The sequence below is a fragment of the Apus apus genome, chromosome 24, assembly GCF_020740795.1.
Source record: "Apus apus isolate bApuApu2 chromosome 24, bApuApu2.pri.cur, whole genome shotgun sequence".
NCBI classification, from domain to species: domain Eukaryota; kingdom Metazoa; phylum Chordata; class Aves; order Apodiformes; family Apodidae; genus Apus; species Apus apus.
In genome coordinates, this window is record NC_067305.1 from 2,783,846 (window position 1) to 2,801,876 (window position 18,031).

Consider the following 18,031-nt stretch of genomic DNA (forward strand, 5'->3'; position numbering starts at 1 on the left):
TTTGGAGATTCTGTGTGATCCTTATTTTGTTGTTTGGTTTTTTTTTTGGTGTCACCTTGGGCCAAACTTCTTAACCCCTTTAATTCTGTGCTGGGCAGGAGGTTCTCAATTCCCCCCTCCACTTGAGGGGGGGATATAAACGCTCAGCCCTGGAGCGTAACCTCACGTGTTCCATGACCAACACAAAACTCTGCATCACCACCTTGCATCTCAGATGCCCATCTTGGCTCGTGCTTGCCTGAACCCCAAACCACCTTCTCTACATGCAGGTACAGACCCGTGCAGAAGATGGATGGGGTGGCAGAGAGTGGCTCCAACACGACCCTGCACACCACGCCGGAGCAGTCGGTGGCTGCTCAGAGCCAGCACCACCAGCAGTTCATAGGTGAGGACACTGGGTCAGGCTGGTGGGCATCTCCATCCTAGAGCTGTGAGAAGAAGGAGACACCTTGCCCCACCAGCCCCTGCTGGGTTGCATTTGTTTGCTTCTCCAATCAACCTACATTATCATATATTTCTATACACACATTGTATATATGGTGTGTCTATATATATATATATATATATACACACACATGGGATGTATATGGTATATATACATATATACACACACACATATATATAGTATACATAATATATGTGGTGTGTAGGTAGATATTATGTATATATTCTTATAAACTCTTGTATAGATGATATATAGTATATATTAATATAAATAATAATTTGAAGAAGAATAATCATTATTTCATTATTTGATTATTTAATTGTTTATTGGAATACTCTGTATATAGTGTATCTACATAATATATGAAGATGATGAAGAAGAAGAAGTATAATTTCATTATTTGATTATTTCATTGTTTATTGATCTATACTATATATAGTGTATATACATACTATATGATGATGATCCCAGGGCTGGAGCAGCTCTGCTCTGGAGCCAGGCTGGGAGAGTTGGGGTGTTCAGCCTGGAGAAGAGAAGGCTCCAGGGAGACCTTAGAGCACCTTCCAGTGCCTGAAGGGGCTCCAGGAAAGCTGGGGAGGGACTTGGGACAAGGGCAGGGAGGGGGATGGATGAAAACTGGCAGAGGGAGATTGAGGTGAGACATGAGGAGGGAATTCTTCATGAAAGCCACACACCAGCACCTTGGACTCATCCTGCCTGGCTGCTCCTGACTCTCCCCATCTTTCCCAAATTTCTTTTCCCCCTAGATGTAACCCATGTCTTTCCTGAGTTCCCAGCCCCTGACCTAGGTAATGTCCTCCTACAAGAAGGAGTCACCATGAATGATGTGAAAACTCTGCAGCTTCTTTACAGGAGACACTGTGAGGTGATTCTTTTCAATGTTTGAATTGATTTTAATTGATGTGGGGCAGATTCATCTGCTGCCCTCATATCCTGCTTTTAGGAAAGCAGGTCTATAATAGGGAATGCTTGATCTGCCAGGTATTACAACTCTACTATTGCACTTTGTGACCTGTTTTATGTTATGATTTTTAAAACAATGCCATTTTCCATTATTTGTCTTGTAAATTACTTAATCTAAATGGCAGGACATCAGATTGATGCTCACACTTGTGTCACCAGATGCCAGCAGAGCAGCTAATGAGTTGTCTTCTTTGTTGTTAGGCCACTTTGGATGTTGTGATGAACCTTCAATTTCACTATATTGAGAAACTGTGGCAATCCTTCTGGAATCCTAAAACCCCACCTAGTGATGGCTCTGCTGCCCTGCCATCCAGGTAGGGCTGCTGGGCTCCCAGTCTTCCCCAGTCTTCCATTTTTTAGTGGTATTTTATCATTGAAAAAATGCACAAAAGATTTTCAGCTTCATTAGGGCATGTTGAGAGCTTTGTAGGACCTGGAAGTCTTTCCTTTTGACAAAGGCTTGATGTGAGAGGACAAGGGGGGAATGGATGAAAACTGGCAGAGGGAGATTTAGGTGAGACATGAGGAGGGAATTCTGGAGTGTGAGGGTGGTGAGAGCCTGGCCCAGGTTGCCCAGGGAAGCTGTGGCTGCCCCATCCCTGGCAGTGTTGAAGGGCAGGTTGGATGGGGCTTGGAGCAGCCTGGGCTGGTGGGAGGTGTCCCTGCCCGTGCAGGGAGGTGGGACTGGATGATCTTGAAGGTCCCTTGCAACCCAAACCATTCTATGATATGATTCTATGATGTGAAGGTGTTAAACACCTCAAAACCATTTGTAGGATCTGTCAGTACCAGGTAACCTGCTCCACCAACCTGCTCTGCAAACATTTGTCCCCACTGCTACAGCTGAGGAGCTTTAGTGCAGAGAGGAGAGGCAGGAATGTTTTGGAAGTAGCTGGGTTTGTAGGAAGGAACCAGCTACACCTTTGCCTGCTGAAATGACTCCCCTCAAGGGCAGTTCCCAGCTTCACATGCCCAGGGGTGGGCAAGAGGCACCTGAGGTTCCAGACCAAAGAAGCAGAAGCAGAAACTCCTCAGAGCTCTGACCCCATGGACAGGGAGGTTTGCAGGGTCAGGCAAGACCTGCACAAACAAGCAGACATTTCCTTTTCAAAGGACCAGGAATGGGTTTTTCCTGCTGAAAACTGGGGTTAGAAATGGAGAGGAAGGGGGAATGTACTGAATGCCAAACCTGCTGCTGATGCTGCCTCCCTCCTGCTCCCACAGCGAAGAGGAGCACGAAGGGACCCTCCCAAGGGACAAGCTGATCACCCTGTGCAAGTATGAACCCATCCTCAAATGGATGAGGAGCTGTGACCACATCTTGTACCAGGCCCTGGTGGAGATTCTCATCCCCGACGTGCTCAGACCGGTGCCCAGTGAGTATCCTCCAGCCTGCTCAGGGGGTTGACCTGCTAGAAAGCAGCTCCATGGAGGACCTTGGAGTCCTGGTGGACAATCAGTTATCCATGGGACAGCAATGTGCCCCTGTGGCCAAGAAGGGATACATCAAGAGCAGTGTGTCCAGCAGGTCAGGGAGGTTCTCCTGCCCCTCTGCTCTGCCCTGGTGAGGCCACATCTGGAATCTGTGTCAAGTTCTGGGCTCCCCAGTTCAAGAGGGACAGGGATGGACCAGAGAGAGTCCAATGGAGGCTACAGGGATCATGAAGGAACATCTGTCTGATGAGGCTGAGAGAGCTGGGGCTGCTCAGTCTGAAGAGAAGACTGAGAAGGGATCTCATTGATGTTTATAAATATCTGAAGGGTGGGTGTCAAGAGGAGGGGGCCAGACCCTTCTCAGTGGTGCCCTGTGAGAGGACAAGGGGCAATGGGCACAAACTGGAACATGGGAAGTTCCACCTCAACATGAGGAAGAACTTCTTTGCTGTGAGGGTGACAGAGCCCTGGGACAGGCTGCCCAGAGAGGCTGTGGAGGCTCCTTCTCTGGAGACTTTCAGGACCCATCTGGATGCCTTTCTGTGTGACATGCCCCAGGTGATCCTGCTCAAGCAGGAGAGTTGGACTCTGTGATCTCCAGAGGTCCCTTCCAACCCCCACCACTCTGTGATTCTCAGAGGACATGGATGATCCTGCCTCCTGCTCAGCTCCTCCTGGGCTGAGTCATGGGATGTGCCTGCTGAGCTCATGACTCACTGGCTCTGGCTACAACTTGCCACAAAGGTTTCCACTGTGAAAACTCATTTTAGAGCCTTTTGTTTTGAATACAACCTCCAATATTATGGCAACAGCAACATTCCTCCTGCTGCCCTGCTCTGTGGCCCCTGGAAATTCCCATGGCTTTTAAAATTGCCTTTATTCAAATCACATCTCCTGCCTCTGGTTGGGAAGGTGAAAGTGCAAGTTTCATGCCCAGCTAATCCTGCTGAGATGGTTCCTTGGGGACAGGATCTTTCTTTACATGGGACCATCCCCTGCTGCACCTCCTGGAAATTTGGGGTCAGCTTCTATTTGGGAGATGAGTGATGGGATATTGAGGATTTTCTCTCTGTTCTGGCTCCTCCAGGTGTCACTGTCCCCAAGGTCTCAGCTCAGCAGTCCTGGGAAGCCACATCCCTCTGAGTTGCTGGTGTCACTCTACCTGCTGGGGGGTTGGGTGGCTTTAAAGGGCTTATTTCAACACTTGGGAGATGCTGAGGGAGAGTTTGAGTGAGAAAAGGGTAAGAAAGAGTAAGGAAATGAGAAAGAATAAGAGTAAGAAAAGAAAATAAGGAAAAAAAATGGAAAGGGAAAAGGGAAAGGGAAAGGGGAAAGGAAAAGGAAAAAGGGAAAGGAAAATAATAAAAAATAAGAAGAAAGAACAAGATTAATGATAATGAGAAAAATAATAAGAAAAAGAAGAAGAAAGAATAAGAGTGAGAATAAGTGAGAATGAGAAAAATAAAACAAGAATAAGAACAAGAATAATAATAAGAATAAGAAGAATAATAAGAAATAAGAATAAGAATAAGAGTAAGAGTAAGAATAAGAATAGAAGAAAAACAGAAAGAAAGAATAAGAGTAAAAATGAGAATGAGAAAAATAAAATGAATAAGAGAAGTTTGAGAGAATAAGAACAGGTGTGTGCATCTCAGGACCCATTTCCTTGGTGCCAGGACAGCAGAGCAGCTCAGGCTGTGCTCCCAGAGCAGTGTTGGGCTGGGCAGGGTGTCCCAGGCTGGGCTGGGCAGGGTGTCCTGGGCTGGGCAGGGTGTCCCAGGATGGACTGAGCAGGGTGTCCCGGGCTGGGCAGGGTGTCCCAGGCTGGGCTGGGCAGGGTGTCCCAGGATGGACTGAGCAGGGTGTCCTGGGCTGGGGAGGGTGTCCTGGGCTGGGCTGGGCAGGGTGTCCTGGGCTGGGCAGGGTGTCCCAGGATGGACTGAGCAGGGTGTTCTGGGCAGGGCAGGGTGTCCTGGGCTGGGCAGGGTGTCCCAGGATGGACTGAGCAGGGTGTTCTGGGCAGGGCAGGGTGTCCTGGGCTGGGCAGGGTGTCCCAGGATGGACTGAGCAGGGTGTTCTGGGCAGGGCAGGGTGTCCTGGGCTGGGCAGGGTGTCCCAGGATGGACTGAGCAGGGTGTTCTGGGCAGGGCAGGGTGTTCTGGGCTGGGCAGGGTGTCCCAGGATGGACTGAGCAGGATGTCCTGGGCAGGGCAGGGTGTCCTGGGCTGAACCTGGAGTAGCCTTTCTAACTCTGCAGCCTTCCCTGCAGGCACCCTGACACAGGCCATTCGGAACTTTGCCAAGAGTTTGGAAGGGTGGCTGATGAATGCCATGAGTGAATTTCCCCCCCAGATTGTCCAGACCAAGGTAAGCAGGGGGGAGCAGGATGCAGGGCAGGGGGTGCCCCCTGGGGTCTGTGTTTTTGTGTGGGGAGGTTTTCCACAGAGACTGGAAATTGCTGTGAGGGTTTGGCCACTTTTAGTCCAGACTAACGAGAGTGTAAATGGATAATTATGAACCAAAATCAGCAAGGAGAGGGAGGACAGGTAGGGCAGTTTCTGTCCATTGAGCCATTCCCATGTCCTGAAATGGGAGATGGAGTTTTCTGGGAGAAAATCTCTGCACTGGGATAAATCTTTCCTGCTAGGAAGTGCAGGACACCTCATGGGCTGAGTGGTATTGCAGAGGTTGAACCTAAAGCTCCTCACCCTCTCCTACAGCCATGGATTCTGGCAGCCTGTCCTCACCTTGCTGCTCTCTGCTGGGCCCCCCACTGCAAGAAGGACATTGAGGGGCTGGAGCGTGTCCAGGGAAGGGCAGTGGAGCTGGGGAAGGGGCTGGAGCACAAGTGTGAGCAGGAGCAGCTGAGGGAGCTGGGGGTTCAGCCTGGAGACAAGGAGGCTGATGGGAGACCTGCTGGCTCTGCAGCTGCCTGAGAGGAGGTTGGAGCCAGGGGGGTCGGGCTCTGCTCCCCAGGAACAAGTGATGGGACAAGAGGAAATGGCCTCAAATTGCCCAGGAGAGGTTTAGATTGGATATGAGGAGAAACTTCTTCCCTGAAAGGGCTCTCAAACCCTGGCCCAGGCTGCCCAGGGAGGTGGTGGAATCCCCACCCCTGGAGGTGTTTCCAAGCCCTGGAGATGTGGTGCTGAGGGACACAGGTCAGCACTGGACTGGGTGGAGTTGGGTTAATGGTTGGACTGGATGATCTGAAAGGTCTTTTCTAACCAGAACACCTCTGTGATTCTGAGTGTGAAAGCCTTGAATTTCAAGCAAAGAAAGGCAGAGGCTGGTTTGCAAGATGCAATGGACCTGCTAGTGCTGCTCTGGAGTGCTGGTGTGTGCTGGATGGGGCTGTGCAGCTCAGCCAGCCCAGGGCTGCTGTGTGCTCGGGCTGGGCAGCAGGAGGTGCTGGCCCTGAGCCCCGTGGTCTCTGTTGCAGGTGGGGGTGGTGAGTGCCTTTGCCCAGACCCTGAGGAGATACACATCCCTGAACCACCTGGCTCAGGCTGCCCGGGCTGTGCTGCAAAACACTTCCCAGATAAACCAGATGCTCAGCGACCTCAACCGGGTCGACTTTGCCAACGTGCAGGTAACTCCTGGTGCCTCTTCCTACCTCCTGTTGGCTGGAGGTGGGGGTCTGTGGGGAGGATGTCTGCTGGTAACCAGCTCTGATGCTCAGAGGAGCATCCTATGGAGCCAGGCTGGGAGAGCTGGGGTGTTCAGCCTGGAGAAGAGAAGGCTCCAGGGAGACCTTAGAGCACCTTCCAGGGCCTGAAGGGGCTCCAGGAAAGCTGGGGAGGGATTTGGGACAAGGGCAGGGAGAGAGAGGAGAAGGGGGGATGGATGAAAACTGGAAGAGGGAGATTGGGGTGAGACATGAGGAGGGAATTCTGGAGTGTGAGGGTGGGGAGAGCCTGGCCCAGGTTGCCCAGGGAAGCTGTGGCTGCCCCATCCCTGGCAGTGTTGAAGGGCAGGTTGGATGGGGCTTGGAGCAGCCTGGGCTGGTGGGAGGTGTCCCTGCCCGTGCAGGGGGGTTGGATCTAGATGATCTTGAAGTTCCTTTCCAACCCAAACCATTCTATGGTTCTACAATCTTATTTCCAATACTAAAAAGCATTTAAATGAACAGTTTAATGGTCTTCATGTTACTTCTCCAGACAAGCCTCCCATCTCGCTGGGAATAGTGGAGAAGGCACAAAGGAGCTGCTGTGAGAAGCAGTGCTACCAGCAGTAATGCAGTTTTTAATAATACTGTGCTGTGGTCTGGGCAGAGTAGAAGAGACATGGTTCCAAGCTGGTTTGGAGTCCTTGTCTACTAGAAATGAAGTTGAATTCCTAGGCTGAGATGCACCAACCATGCAGGCTTGGCTTGAGTAACCATCAGCCCTTCTTCCCGAGCAGGAACAAGCCTCGTGGGTCTGCCAGTGTGAGGAAGGGATGGTCCAGAAGCTGGAGCAAGATTTCAAGCTCACTCTACAGCAGCAGAGTTCTCTGGACCAGTGGGCAAGTTGGCTGGATAATGTTGTTACTCAAGTCCTGAAGCATCACGAGGGCAGTCCCAGCTTCCCCAAGGCAGCCAGGCAGTTCCTCTTGAAGTGGTCTTTCTACAGGTACATTTGCTTTCTCCTTTTGGATGTGTTTCTGCATCAGGCTTAAGGCATGTAGCTAGGTCCTCCTTTAGGTTTGGATTTAGAGGGTATTTAGAGAAGAGAGTAAGAGGGGAGATTGAGGTTGGACATGAGGAGGGAATTCTGGAGTGTGAGGGTGGTGAGAGCCTGGCCCAGGTTGCCCAGGGAAGCTGTGGCTGCCCCATCCCTGGCAGTGTTGAAGGGCAGGTTGGATGGGGCTTGGAGCAACCTGGGCTGGTGGGAGGTGTCCCTGCTCATGTAGGGGGTTGGATCTAGATGATCTTTAAGGTCCTTCCAGTCCAAACCATTCCATGGTTTTATGAAAAGCCAAGGCCATGTTCTTCACTCCATGTAGCTCTGGTAACTGTTGCTCTGCCCTGGTACAGAAGGGAATCTTCTGGCTCCTGAATCCTTTCAGCATGGGGGCAGGATACCCCATCAACTAACTTCTCTAAAGGGCTTTGCTCCTCTTGGGTTAGAGGTGGGGACAGAGCCCTGTGCTTCACAGCACCTGCAGGGTGAATAATTCACACCAGCCACCATGCAAGTGGAAAACACTTCCCAAGGACTCTGTTTCCTGCCCTTTTCCCAGCTCCATGGTGATCCGGGACCTGACCCTGCGCAGTGCTGCCAGCTTTGGGTCCTTCCACCTGATCCGCCTGCTCTACGACGAGTACATGTTCTACCTGGTGGAGCATCGTGTGGCCCAGGCCACGGGGGAGACCCCCATTGCTGTCATGGGAGAGGTGAGAGTTCCTCCTTCCCTGGAAACAAACCCACACTCAGCAGCACTTCAGGAGACAAGAGTGGGTCACAAAAGCAGGTTGTGTCCTCAACGTGGGTTTATAACCTTTGTGGAAGGATCTACTGAGGTTTCTGAGATCCTTGAGTTCTCCATAACCTGGGGGTACCAGCCCTGGCTTTGGGGTTCCCCTCAGAGCCAAGTCCCATTGAACACAGAAACTAAACCAAGCAAAAAAAAAGATCCAAAAGTTACTTTCCCTGCACTTGCAGTGGTACCTTTCACTGAACTTCAGGCCCCTGCAAGCTCCAGAGGTGCATGGACAGTCCACCACTCTCTGGTTTTGACTTGAAGAAGAGAAATGATGGGTTGGTTAAGTTGGGGGAATTAGGGTTTTGTTAAACCAATCAGACATTAACCTGGTGCCTGGTTTGCAGCTCCTGAAGCCACTTCCAATTTTCCACTCTGAAATGATTTCAAAAGCCCCACCTGTCACAGCAACATAGAAACTGATCTTGCATTAAAACTGATCTTCTTTGCTCCTTGAAGCTCCTGTTTTCTTCCTCCCATGGAGCTCATGCAGGGCAGAGAGTCCAATCCATCCATCCTGTTGCCCCAGGTCAGCAGCTCTGTGAATTCCCACTATTCCCTGCAAAAACCTCTTGTCTTCATTCATCTGAAAAGGACCAGAGAGTGGCTTCCAGCAAAACCTACTTTGGAGAAGCTGGGAGGAGCTTCTTGAAACCCTTGCAGTATTTCTGTTCTCCAGGAGGAGGCTGATTCTTCTCAGCTAAAGAGGATGAATCGGGTCCATTTATAATTCCTGCTTCTAACTTATAACTCAGCTCCTTCTCCTGCCCAACTTTTCAGCCTGATTGTCACAGTCATGAAGTGTTTCAGACCTCATCACAGAGGGAGACAACACGTCTCCAGAGCTCAGTGTAGCCCCAGCTCCCTGGTTACACCGTGGCCTTCCAAGCCAAAGCCCTTTCCTGACATGGACACCAAGGTTTTGGAGAGAGATGCACAGAGGTGGAGAGATGGTGGAGTCCCAGGAGAGGTGCAGAGTTCAGGTGTCTGAACATCTGCCCAGCAGTTGCAGAGAGCTGGAGAAAAGGCACCATCCTTTGGGCTGGGACAGCACTTTGTCCATCACCTGGTCCTGGGAGATGGAAAAGTGTTTCCCTCTCTCCCAGAGCTCCATCCTGCCCTGGATGTGTGTGTGTGTGGTCTTTGCACAGGTTTCATGTCAGACTTTTCCCCAAAACACAGGGCTGGGTTTGCTTGCTGCTCCTCACCACTAGCACTGCTGATGCTTGTGGTTTCTCCTGGGAGCTGCTCGTTGGAATTGCTTGGACACAGATGCCAGCTTGCAGGGCTGGTGCCTCCAGGTCTCCATAAGCCTCACTTACCTTGTAACTCCTTTTTCTTTCAGTTTGGTGACCTCGCATCCCTGTCCCCCACACTGCTGGACAAAGGTACCTCCTCTCCTCCAAGGGAAGACCCACTGGGTTGGGGTTGAATCACTGTGGGAGGGGGGAACCTCATGCTTACCCTTCCACCCTGCTCTGTTGGGAAGAAGAACCTCTTCCCCTCCAGTCCTCACTCTCATAGAATCATAGAATCATTTCTGTTGGAAAATATGTCTGAGATCATCAAGTCCAACCATTAACCCACCTCTGCCGAGTCCACTGCTAACCCATGTCCCTCAGCACCACATCTTCATGACTTTTAAACCTGTCCAGGGATGGTGACTCCACCACTGCCCTGGGCAGCCTGTGCCAGTGCTTGGCAACCCTTCCTGTGAAGAAATTGTTCCCAAGACCCAACCTACACCTCCCCTGGCACAACTTGAGGCCGTTTCCTCTTGTCCCGGCGCTCGTTACTCGTGGCCTTGTTACATGCTGAGCCCTGTCCTTTGCAGATGACATTAGTGACCTGGGCAGCGAGGTGGACACGGTCTCCAGGAGCGTGGGGGAACCTCTGGTGAAACGGGAACGCAGCGACCCCGGCCACTCCCTGCAGGAGATCTGACCCAGGGCTTTGGCTTTTCCCCAGCTGGACGGAGCCATCCGGAGCCGGGCTTGAGGTCACGAGCCTGAGCCTCCCCCCTACCTGTGTTGTTAGTGCCTCTTAGTTTCTCTTTTATGTTTACTTGTGTTTGAGGATGGGCTCCAGGGCTGAGCCCGGTGGGATGGGGCTGGTTTGTCCCCCTGGATTCCTCCTGCCTGCTGCTGGTTGGAGGGAGAAGGTCCAGAGTTCCCTGCTGAGTGATGGAGCTTCCGTGGGCAGCGACGGTGGGACGTGCCTGGCCAGGATTGGCCTGAGTCAGGCAGGAAAACGAGGCTTTCTCTTTCAGGGAAGGTGGTTTGGGTTTCTTCCCCACTTCTCAGACTTCACTGTGATACAAACTTGAACCAATCAGTGCCCAAGAAGAAGGAAAAATCCCTGAGCCTTCTCCTCCAGCCTTTCCGGACCAGCTGTCCTGGCTCTGACTTTGCCAAATCGTTCGTCAGGGAGCTCAGGGCAGCGGGTCTGTGTGTCCCCCTGGGGACAGGGCTGCACATCCACCTGGGCCTGGAGGAGGGTGCACGTGTGTGCCCTGGGGCTGGCACGTGTGTGCCCTGGGGCTGGCACATGTGTGCCCTGGGGCTGGCACGTGTGTGCCCTGGGGCTGGCACGTGTGTGTTCTGGGACTGACACGTGTGTGCCCTGGGACTGGCACGTGTGTGCCCTGGGACTGACACATGTATGTGCTGGGATTGACATGTGTGTGCCCTGGGACTGACACGTGTGTGCCCTGGGACTGACACGTGTGTGCCCTGGGACTGACACATGTATGTGCTGGGATTGACATGTGTGTGCCCTGGGACTGACACGTGTGTGCCCTGGGACTGACACATGTGTGCCCTGGGACTGACACGTGTGTGCCCTGGGACTGACACGTGTGCTCTGGGACAGACACGTGTGCCCTGGGACTGACACGTGTGTGCCCTGGGACTGACATGTGTTTGCTCTGGGACTGACACATGTATGTGCTGGGATTGACGTGTGTGTTCTGGGATTGACACATGTGTGCCCTGGGACTGACACGTGTGCATTCTGGGACTGACACGTTGTGTGCTCTGGGACTGATGTGTGTGTTCTGGGGTTGACATGTTGTGTGCTCTGGGACTGACACGTGTGCTCAGGGACTGACACGTGTGCTGTGGGACAACAGGACACGTGCTCCCCCTGCTCTGTGTCTGCCCAGCCTGGTGTTTCATCACTGATCTGCAAATGCTCCTGGGACACTCTCAGACCAGCTCAAGATACCAAAGGACTCTGAGGAACAGCACCTGCTCACCAAGCCTGTTGGTTCCCCCTGTCCCCTGATGCCCGTGGCCGCTCCCAGGGACAATCCCCAACCTGGCCAGGGTGCCCAGGCAGAGGGGACTGGTCCCACCTCCTGGTTTTTGTACAACTCTCCCTTGATGTCCTGCTTGGTGTTGCAGGTGGGGCTGCAGCCAGAGCAGGGGCAGGGGGTGTGACTGCAGTGCCTTAGGGTGGGCTGGTGTGTCCCCCTGCTCTGGGTGGGCCAGGACAGCTCCAGCTCCCATAAAACACCCCAGGGCTCAGCACCACAGCAGCGTTTCCCCTGGCTGGGTGGCTTTGCCTTCTCCTGCTTTGCCTTCTCCTGCAGCAGCCTCGTGGTGGTGGGTCCCTGGGGGAGCTCCTGCCCCTGCAGGGTTTTGTTCTCCCTCCCCATGTCCCGTGGAGTCTTGGGATGGTTGTGGACAACAGAGGATGGGGAGGGTGGGATCTGTCCTCAAGCCAAACTGCAAAAAACAAAACCCCAGGGCAAATCTTTTCTGTGAATAAAGGCTGTGTCTTAAATAGCTTTTATTAATTATTCTTCTTTCTGATGATACAATATTTGATGTGAGTTGTTTCCAGGGGCCTCGTGTCCATTTGCATCAGACTATGTTCTATCCAAATGTATTCTTGACTCTTTCCAAATGGTACTAAAGGTAGCTGTGACACTTGGAAACCTGTTGCTAATGGAAAGTAAAAAGAAAGTGTGTGTAGTGGCACATCTTTCCCTCTTCCTGTTGTCTGTCAGGGTGATGTTTGTCTGTACATGTCTCCTATCAAAGTAGCAGGAGACAAGTGAGGAAGCTGGATTTATCTGTAAATAATGGCAATGAACACTCCCAGGGGCAGAGGCTGCACTTCAGATCCTGCTGCTGAGATCAGGTGGGCTAAAAAAAAGCAGAGCTGAGCAACCGAGGCTTGAACTTCCCTGCTCCCACTGGGTGTGAAATTCACTTCAGCTGGGGCATTGGCTCCTCTTTGCAGCAGCTGCTGACCCAGCCCAACCACCTTCTGCTCACCAGGGATGTGCAAACAAGCAGCTCTGGAGCTGTGCAGGACTGTGCAAGGAGCCTGGAGAACCACCCAAACCCCATATGCACCCAATTCCCAGCTACACCTGAATAGCAATAAACATATATCCAATGCTCAGGCCTGTACAAGGATTGTTGTGGTCCCATTTCTTCTTTAACCACTGAAAGGAGATGTGAGGCAGATGCTGCAGCCTTGCAGGGCCAGGGGGAGGTGCAGGATCTGCCCAGTGCAGTCTAATTAAAGCAGTTTTGGCCAGAGATCTGTTGTCTGCAGGGAGGCAGGTTCCCCATGAAACAGCAGCTGGTCTGGAGGGGTCATATTTAATATTGCTCCTCACCCCAGAGGTCAGAAGAGGCTGGGAGCTCAGGCTGCTGCTGGGCACGGGGCTGTGAGGAGCGTGTTCTCCTTGTGCATCCAGACTAATTGTGGAAGATGGGAGCAGTGAGACAGGGATGTGACAAGTGACAGATCATTCCCACTCTGACCCTTCAGGAAGGGGAAGGTTTAGCCTCAACCTCCTTCCCTCTGCATCTTTCTTGCTCATTTCAGCTTTTCATCAGAGTAGACAGTGATAGGACAAGGGGTGATGGTTTGAAACTGAGAGGGGAGATTTAGGTGAGATATTAGGAAGAAAGTCTTTGCTCTAAGGGTGGTGAGGAACTGGGATGGGCTGCCCAGGGGGGTTGTTGATGCCCCATCCCTTGGGGTTTTTAAGGCCAGGATGGAGGAGGTTTTGTGCAGCCTGGGCTGGTGGGAGGGTTCCCTGCTCATGGCAGGGGGGTTGGAGCTGGATGATCTTGAAGGTCCCTTCTAACCTTCATGATTCTATGATTCCCTCTGGATTGTGCCCAGTCTTGTTAGGATGGCTGGGCCAGCACGAGTCTCTTCCCTCAGATACTGAGTCTCAGGGCTGGAAGAAGGAGGTTGTTCCCCCCTGGGGAACTGGGCACCTCTTGACCCCGAGCACACCTGCTCGTGAGTGGGAAGCAAAGCACAGCTCCAAATGCTCCTGTTAGAACATCCCCCCCATTGGTTCCACCACCTCTCCTGTGTCCCTGTGGAGATGTCAGTGTGAGTGTCACTGCAGGGTGACCTCTGCCCACCTCTGCCAGCCCTGGGAGCCCAAACTGCCCCGGATTGAACCCTCCCTCCCCCTCCAGGTGACTGGTACCTTCCCTACTCAAGACAGGGAAACTGAGGCACAGAGCGAGGTGCCTCATGGCAACAACTCACTGACCCCCTGGGTGCCAGTCCCAGTCCCACTGCCCACTGGTGGCAGGAGGTGCTCAGCTGCCCCCAGCCCACCTGGGGCTGGTTGAGATGCAAACTGGCTTCACCTGGAGCCAGGTGGGGCTGGGTGGGTGGGTAGGGGCAGGTCCATAACCCTCCCAGTGGGCTCTTTCTGGGTGGCTGCTCATATAAACCAGCAGCCTGCTCCTCTGAGGGACTGGTTTGGGTTTGCTTTTGGTTTTCTTTCTTTTCCCTTTTTTTTTCCCCCCCTTTGCCTTAATTTGGAGCCTGGTGGGGAGGGCTGGGATCTGTTGCCTGCAGGGCTCTGGGATGTAGTGCCAGGACTTTCCACCCTCCCCAGTGCTGCAGAGCAGGTAAGGACACAGAGAGGAGCTGCCCCTGCTCCCCCAGCCCTACCTGGGGCTGCAGCCAGAGCTGGGCTCTGCCAGGAAGGTTCCCAGCACCCTCCTTCTCCCTTCTGTTGTCCCAGATGTAGGACGATGCTGTCGGGCAGCTCCGGGGTGGGCTCGGGGCTGGGTTCCCAGCCCAGCTGCAGTGCCCAGCAGCCACCACCAAGGAACCTCCTCCTTCCCCCGCGGAGCTGCTCGCTCAGCCTGCCCGCCCAGGAGGATTTCTTCCAGAGCTTCAACGGGTAGGTGGGAGCTGCTGGTTGTCCCCAAGGGAACGTGTCCCTTGTCTGGGATGGGGTTTGGTTCCCAGTCTGGCACTGGTGCTCGCAGGCTGCCCCTCTGGAGCCAGGGTAAAGCTGCTGGGGCTTCTCTGGTGTTTCTGCGGTGGCTGAGACCAGGTGTGTCCCAAAAGCCACCAATTCACACCCGTGTCCCTGCTGCTCTGACAGGGGCTGCTGTGATGTGAGCAATGCTTTGGGGGCTGAGCTGGTGGGCTGCAACTACTCCATCCCCGACCCACAGCTGGTCCGGAGGATCGTGGCTCAGGTGGAGTTTTACCTCTCGGATGAGAACCTGGCCAAGGATGCTTTCCTCCTGAAGCACGTCCAGAAGAACAAGATGGGCTTTGTCAGTATCAAACTGCTGACGTCCTTCAAGAAGGTAGGCTCCCCGTGGCACTGCCCAGCTGAGCTGGGTGTCTGGGTGGGCCTTGGCTGCCCCAGGTGGGGTGTAGAGAGAATTCCAGGCTCAGCTCGGGCTGCCCACGCCCCAGCAAAACACCGGTGGGCTCTGCTCTCTGCCTGTGATGTGTTCTCCACCCACGGAAGGGTGTGGATGGCCCTTAAACCAACCCCAGGGCTGGGCTTGCCCCTTCTGCCCGCAGCTCCCCCAGATCCTTTCACCCAAGGGCTGCAGGGACGCCCCGCTGGGTGTGACGTGACTTGTTGCCACGTCCAGGGGACGTTCTGCAGCAGCCGAACGGCGCTGGCGCAGCAGCGGGGAGCTCACCTTGCTGTGGCTGCAGCTGGGGGGGTGCAGCCTGCCCTGGAGAGAGGCTGACGGGGCTGGGGGGGGGTCCCCCCTTGTCACCCCCCAGGTGAAGTACCTGACCCGGGACTGGCGCCTCACGCTCTACGCCCTGCGCTTCTCGGCGCTGCTGGAGGTGAACGAGGAGGGCACCAAAGTGCGGCGCCGGGTCCCCGTCCCCGAGGCCCTGCTGAACGTCCCTCCCAGCAAACTGCTGCTGGCCTGGGAGCTGCTGCCCCAGGAGCAGGAGGTGCTGCTGCTGTCACCACCACCACCACCACCACCGCTCCAGAAGAACTTCCTGGAGACCGTGACGAGGATGTTCAGCCCTTTCGGGGCCATCTCCTCCATCCGCATCCTGCGCCCGGGCCGCAAGCTGCCCTCGGACGTGCGGAGGTACGCGGCGCGTTTCCCGGAGCTGCTGAGCAAGTGCTGTGCCCTGGTGGAGTACGAGAGCCTGGAGAGTGCCCGAAGGGCCTTCGAGGACCTGGGCCACCAGAGCCACCCGGCTGGAGAGAGCATCAGGGTGGTCCGGCTCTGCGGGAAGTGCCCCAAGAAGAAACCTGGGGCTGAGAGGGAGCTGGAGGAGCGGCCGGCTCGGAAGGCACAGGCAGCCCCGGGGTTCTCCTGCAGCCTGGGGGGCTCCCTGCTCTGCAGCTCCCCCGAGAAGGAGGGTCCCCTGGCATCACCTCCCAACCTCCCGCAGAAGGATCCGCCAGCGCCCGCGTGGCCCAGCAGCGACCGGCCGGGCGCGTTCAGCGAGGCCTTCACCGGGCTGCTCCTGGCCAGCAAGATCTTCCCCCCGCTGGAGCCCAACGTGGGTACCAGGAGCTGCTCCGGGCTCTGCTGCAGCCCCCGCAGCCCCTGCGGTGGCTGGGGGAGCAGGGCCTGGCTGCCCTGGTGCAGCAGCCCCCGCCCCGATGCTGAAGCCCCTCCTGGTGATGCCCTGATGGCAAAGCAGGCACCCGAGCCCCTGAGCCCGCGGGACCAGGCGCTTCACCTGCCCGAGGGCACCCGGGGCTCCTGCAGCAGCTCTGGGAGAGGAGAGCTCGTCCTCCGGCGCTGAGGCTCCTTGACCTTTGGGTTGAAGGGTTTTTCTTTCCGTTTTTTGGTTTGTTTGTTTTTTTCCCCCTTTTTCTCTCGAGCAGAACAACCCCCCGTGCCCCCCCCCACCCCGAGAGCTGCAGGGGGTGGCGGGGGCTGCAGCTGCTCCAGGGCAGGGGGGCTTTGTGGCCAGGCTGATGCTGGGGTGAGCGTGTGGGGAGAGATGCTGAGTGGGAGCTGGGCCGTGCCCTGCAGAGGGGACTGTGCCTGTTGGGGGGGGGTCCAGAGTGAGCCCCCCCCAAACCCCTGCACCTCCTGCCAGCCAGACCCGGAGAGATGTGGCCACTTCCCCAGGGTGCTGGGGCTGCCCTGGCCCTGGGCTGTGGAGCTGGGATGGGAAATGAGCAATAAAGGGAGATGAAGTTTCCAGGCACTTCCTTGCTGGTGCAGTGATTTATTATTGTTTTCCACTCTGCTGGTTTTGGGGCTGCCCCAGGTGCAGCCAGGAGAGGGGGTGGAGGGTCCCAGCCTGCCCTGCAGCTCCTTTCCTGGCCAGCCTGGGGGTGATTTGGGGCTCTCCTGCTGCAGCTGTGAGGCAAGGCCAGGCTCTGGAGCTGAGTGTGGTGGCACCTGAGGCAGGGTCTGATTGCCTGGGGGCTTCAGAGGGCTTTGCCCCCAGCCCTGCTGGAGGGGACACTGGTGGTGATCAAGCCCAAAGCTGTGCAGACCTTCTTGTGGTGTGTCTCCAGCCCCCCCAGGCTCTGTCCCTGCCCAGGGGCTCTACTGGTCCGTGTGGGGCTGTGTCTGTGGGTCCTGCTGGGACCTGTCTATCCTGGGTGCCCTGGGGAAGGGGCAATGTCCCCCCACCCCTGCCCCACTGCCTGCCCTGCTGGCAGGGACTGAGCCCTGGGGCCAGCTGGGTGGCACTGAAAGAGAAAAGGGTTCATCAAAGCTACTCGGGGAGAAGGTTGCAGGGGGCTGGGGTGCCCCCAAACCCTGCAGGTGGTTCTCGGGGGCTGTGGGTGTAAATGCTTGTTCCTTTTGAAGTAGCACAGGGTAGAAATGGCAAGTTGATCCAGCTGTGCTGTGAGGACCAGGCTGCACCCACAGTCTCCTTGTGCCCCGTGACAAATGCTGCCGTGTCCACTGCCTGAGCTGCCACGTTCTGGAGTAAGAGAGATGGGGAAAAGGACCCCAAGTGTGTGAGGGAAGGGCCTGCACTGTCACTCAGTGACATGTTTTCCCCCAGCCCTCCCTCAAGCAGTCCTGTCAGGTCTTCTAGTTTCCTGGGTGGAGGAAGAAGCTGCTCCAGATCCCTCTTGGAGAGGGCTGCATGTTCCCTGGGTGTGTGACAGCTGGGAGATGGTACCAGCTGCTGTGGGCTCCCAAGGGAGGACTGGGTTCTGCTCAGCATCCCAGGATGAGATGCTGGGGCTGTTTTGCACTACAGGGACTCCCTCAGAACTTCCCCTCCTGGTAGGTGGAGGATTTGGCCCTACCAAGGACATCCTGCTGGGAGCAGGGTCCCCAGTAGGAGAGCAGAGTGTGATGTGGGGGAGTCAGGATGACAACTGCTGGGAACTGGAGGCCAAAGATCCCTTCCTGGCCTGGGTCCTGTTAATTAAACTCTCTGTTAACGAGGCACCTCTGGCTGCAAGATCCTGCAAGGCCATCTGTAGAACTTGTGGCAGGGACTGAT

At 54.9% G+C, this 18,031-nt stretch overlaps 2 protein-coding genes across 8 annotated transcripts in view; both read left to right on the forward strand.

Annotated features, from left to right (window-relative positions):
- Positions 1 to 12,116, forward strand: part of RFX2 (regulatory factor X2) — a 63,958-nt gene extending 51,842 nt beyond the window's left edge. For 3 of the 7 annotated variants that reach the window (XM_051639745.1, XM_051639746.1, XM_051639744.1), the window contains 10 exons: positions 270 to 385; positions 1,213 to 1,331; positions 1,631 to 1,743; positions 2,654 to 2,805; positions 5,133 to 5,230; positions 6,306 to 6,455; positions 7,268 to 7,476; positions 8,087 to 8,240; positions 9,672 to 9,714; positions 10,161 to 12,116. In XM_051639745.1, the coding sequence (XP_051495705.1) occupies positions 270 to 385; positions 1,213 to 1,331; positions 1,631 to 1,743; positions 2,654 to 2,805; positions 5,133 to 5,230; positions 6,306 to 6,455; positions 7,268 to 7,476; positions 8,087 to 8,240; positions 9,672 to 9,714; positions 10,161 to 10,270 (1,264 nt within the window). In that variant the 3' untranslated portion in view covers positions 10,271 to 12,116. Of the gene's footprint in view, positions 1 to 269; positions 386 to 1,212; positions 1,332 to 1,630; positions 1,744 to 2,653; positions 2,806 to 5,132; positions 5,231 to 6,305; positions 6,456 to 7,267; positions 7,477 to 8,086; positions 9,449 to 9,671; positions 9,715 to 10,160 lie in introns of those variants that run through there. The other 4 variants (XM_051639741.1, XM_051639740.1, XM_051639743.1 and 1 more) reach the window with 2 other exon arrangements.
- A 2,236-nt stretch (positions 12,117 to 14,352) lies between these two features.
- On the forward strand, positions 14,353 to 18,030 carry LOC127394158 (la-related protein 6-like). Its single transcript, XM_051639968.1, has 4 exons — positions 14,353 to 14,504; positions 14,712 to 14,922; positions 15,359 to 16,109; positions 17,813 to 18,030. Exons 1-4 carry the CDS (start codon positions 14,353 to 14,355, stop codon positions 18,028 to 18,030), a joined length of 1,332 nt encoding a protein of 443 aa, XP_051495928.1.
- The last annotated feature ends 1 nt before the right edge of the window (position 18,031 follows it).

Excerpts from the sequence above, each read along its gene's own strand:
- LOC127394158 (XM_051639968.1), top strand. The coding sequence starts at position 14,353 with ATGCTGTCGGGCAGCTCCGGGGTGGGCTCGGGGCTGGGTTCCCAGCCC. Across the intron at positions 14,923-15,358 it reads TGCTGACGTCCTTCAAGAAG|GTGAAGTACCTGACCCGGGA; the intron begins GTAGGCTCCCCG and ends GTCACCCCCCAG. Across the intron at positions 16,110-17,812 it reads CCCGCTGGAGCCCAACGTGG|GTGGAGGATTTGGCCCTACC; the intron begins GTACCAGGAGCT and ends CCCTCCTGGTAG.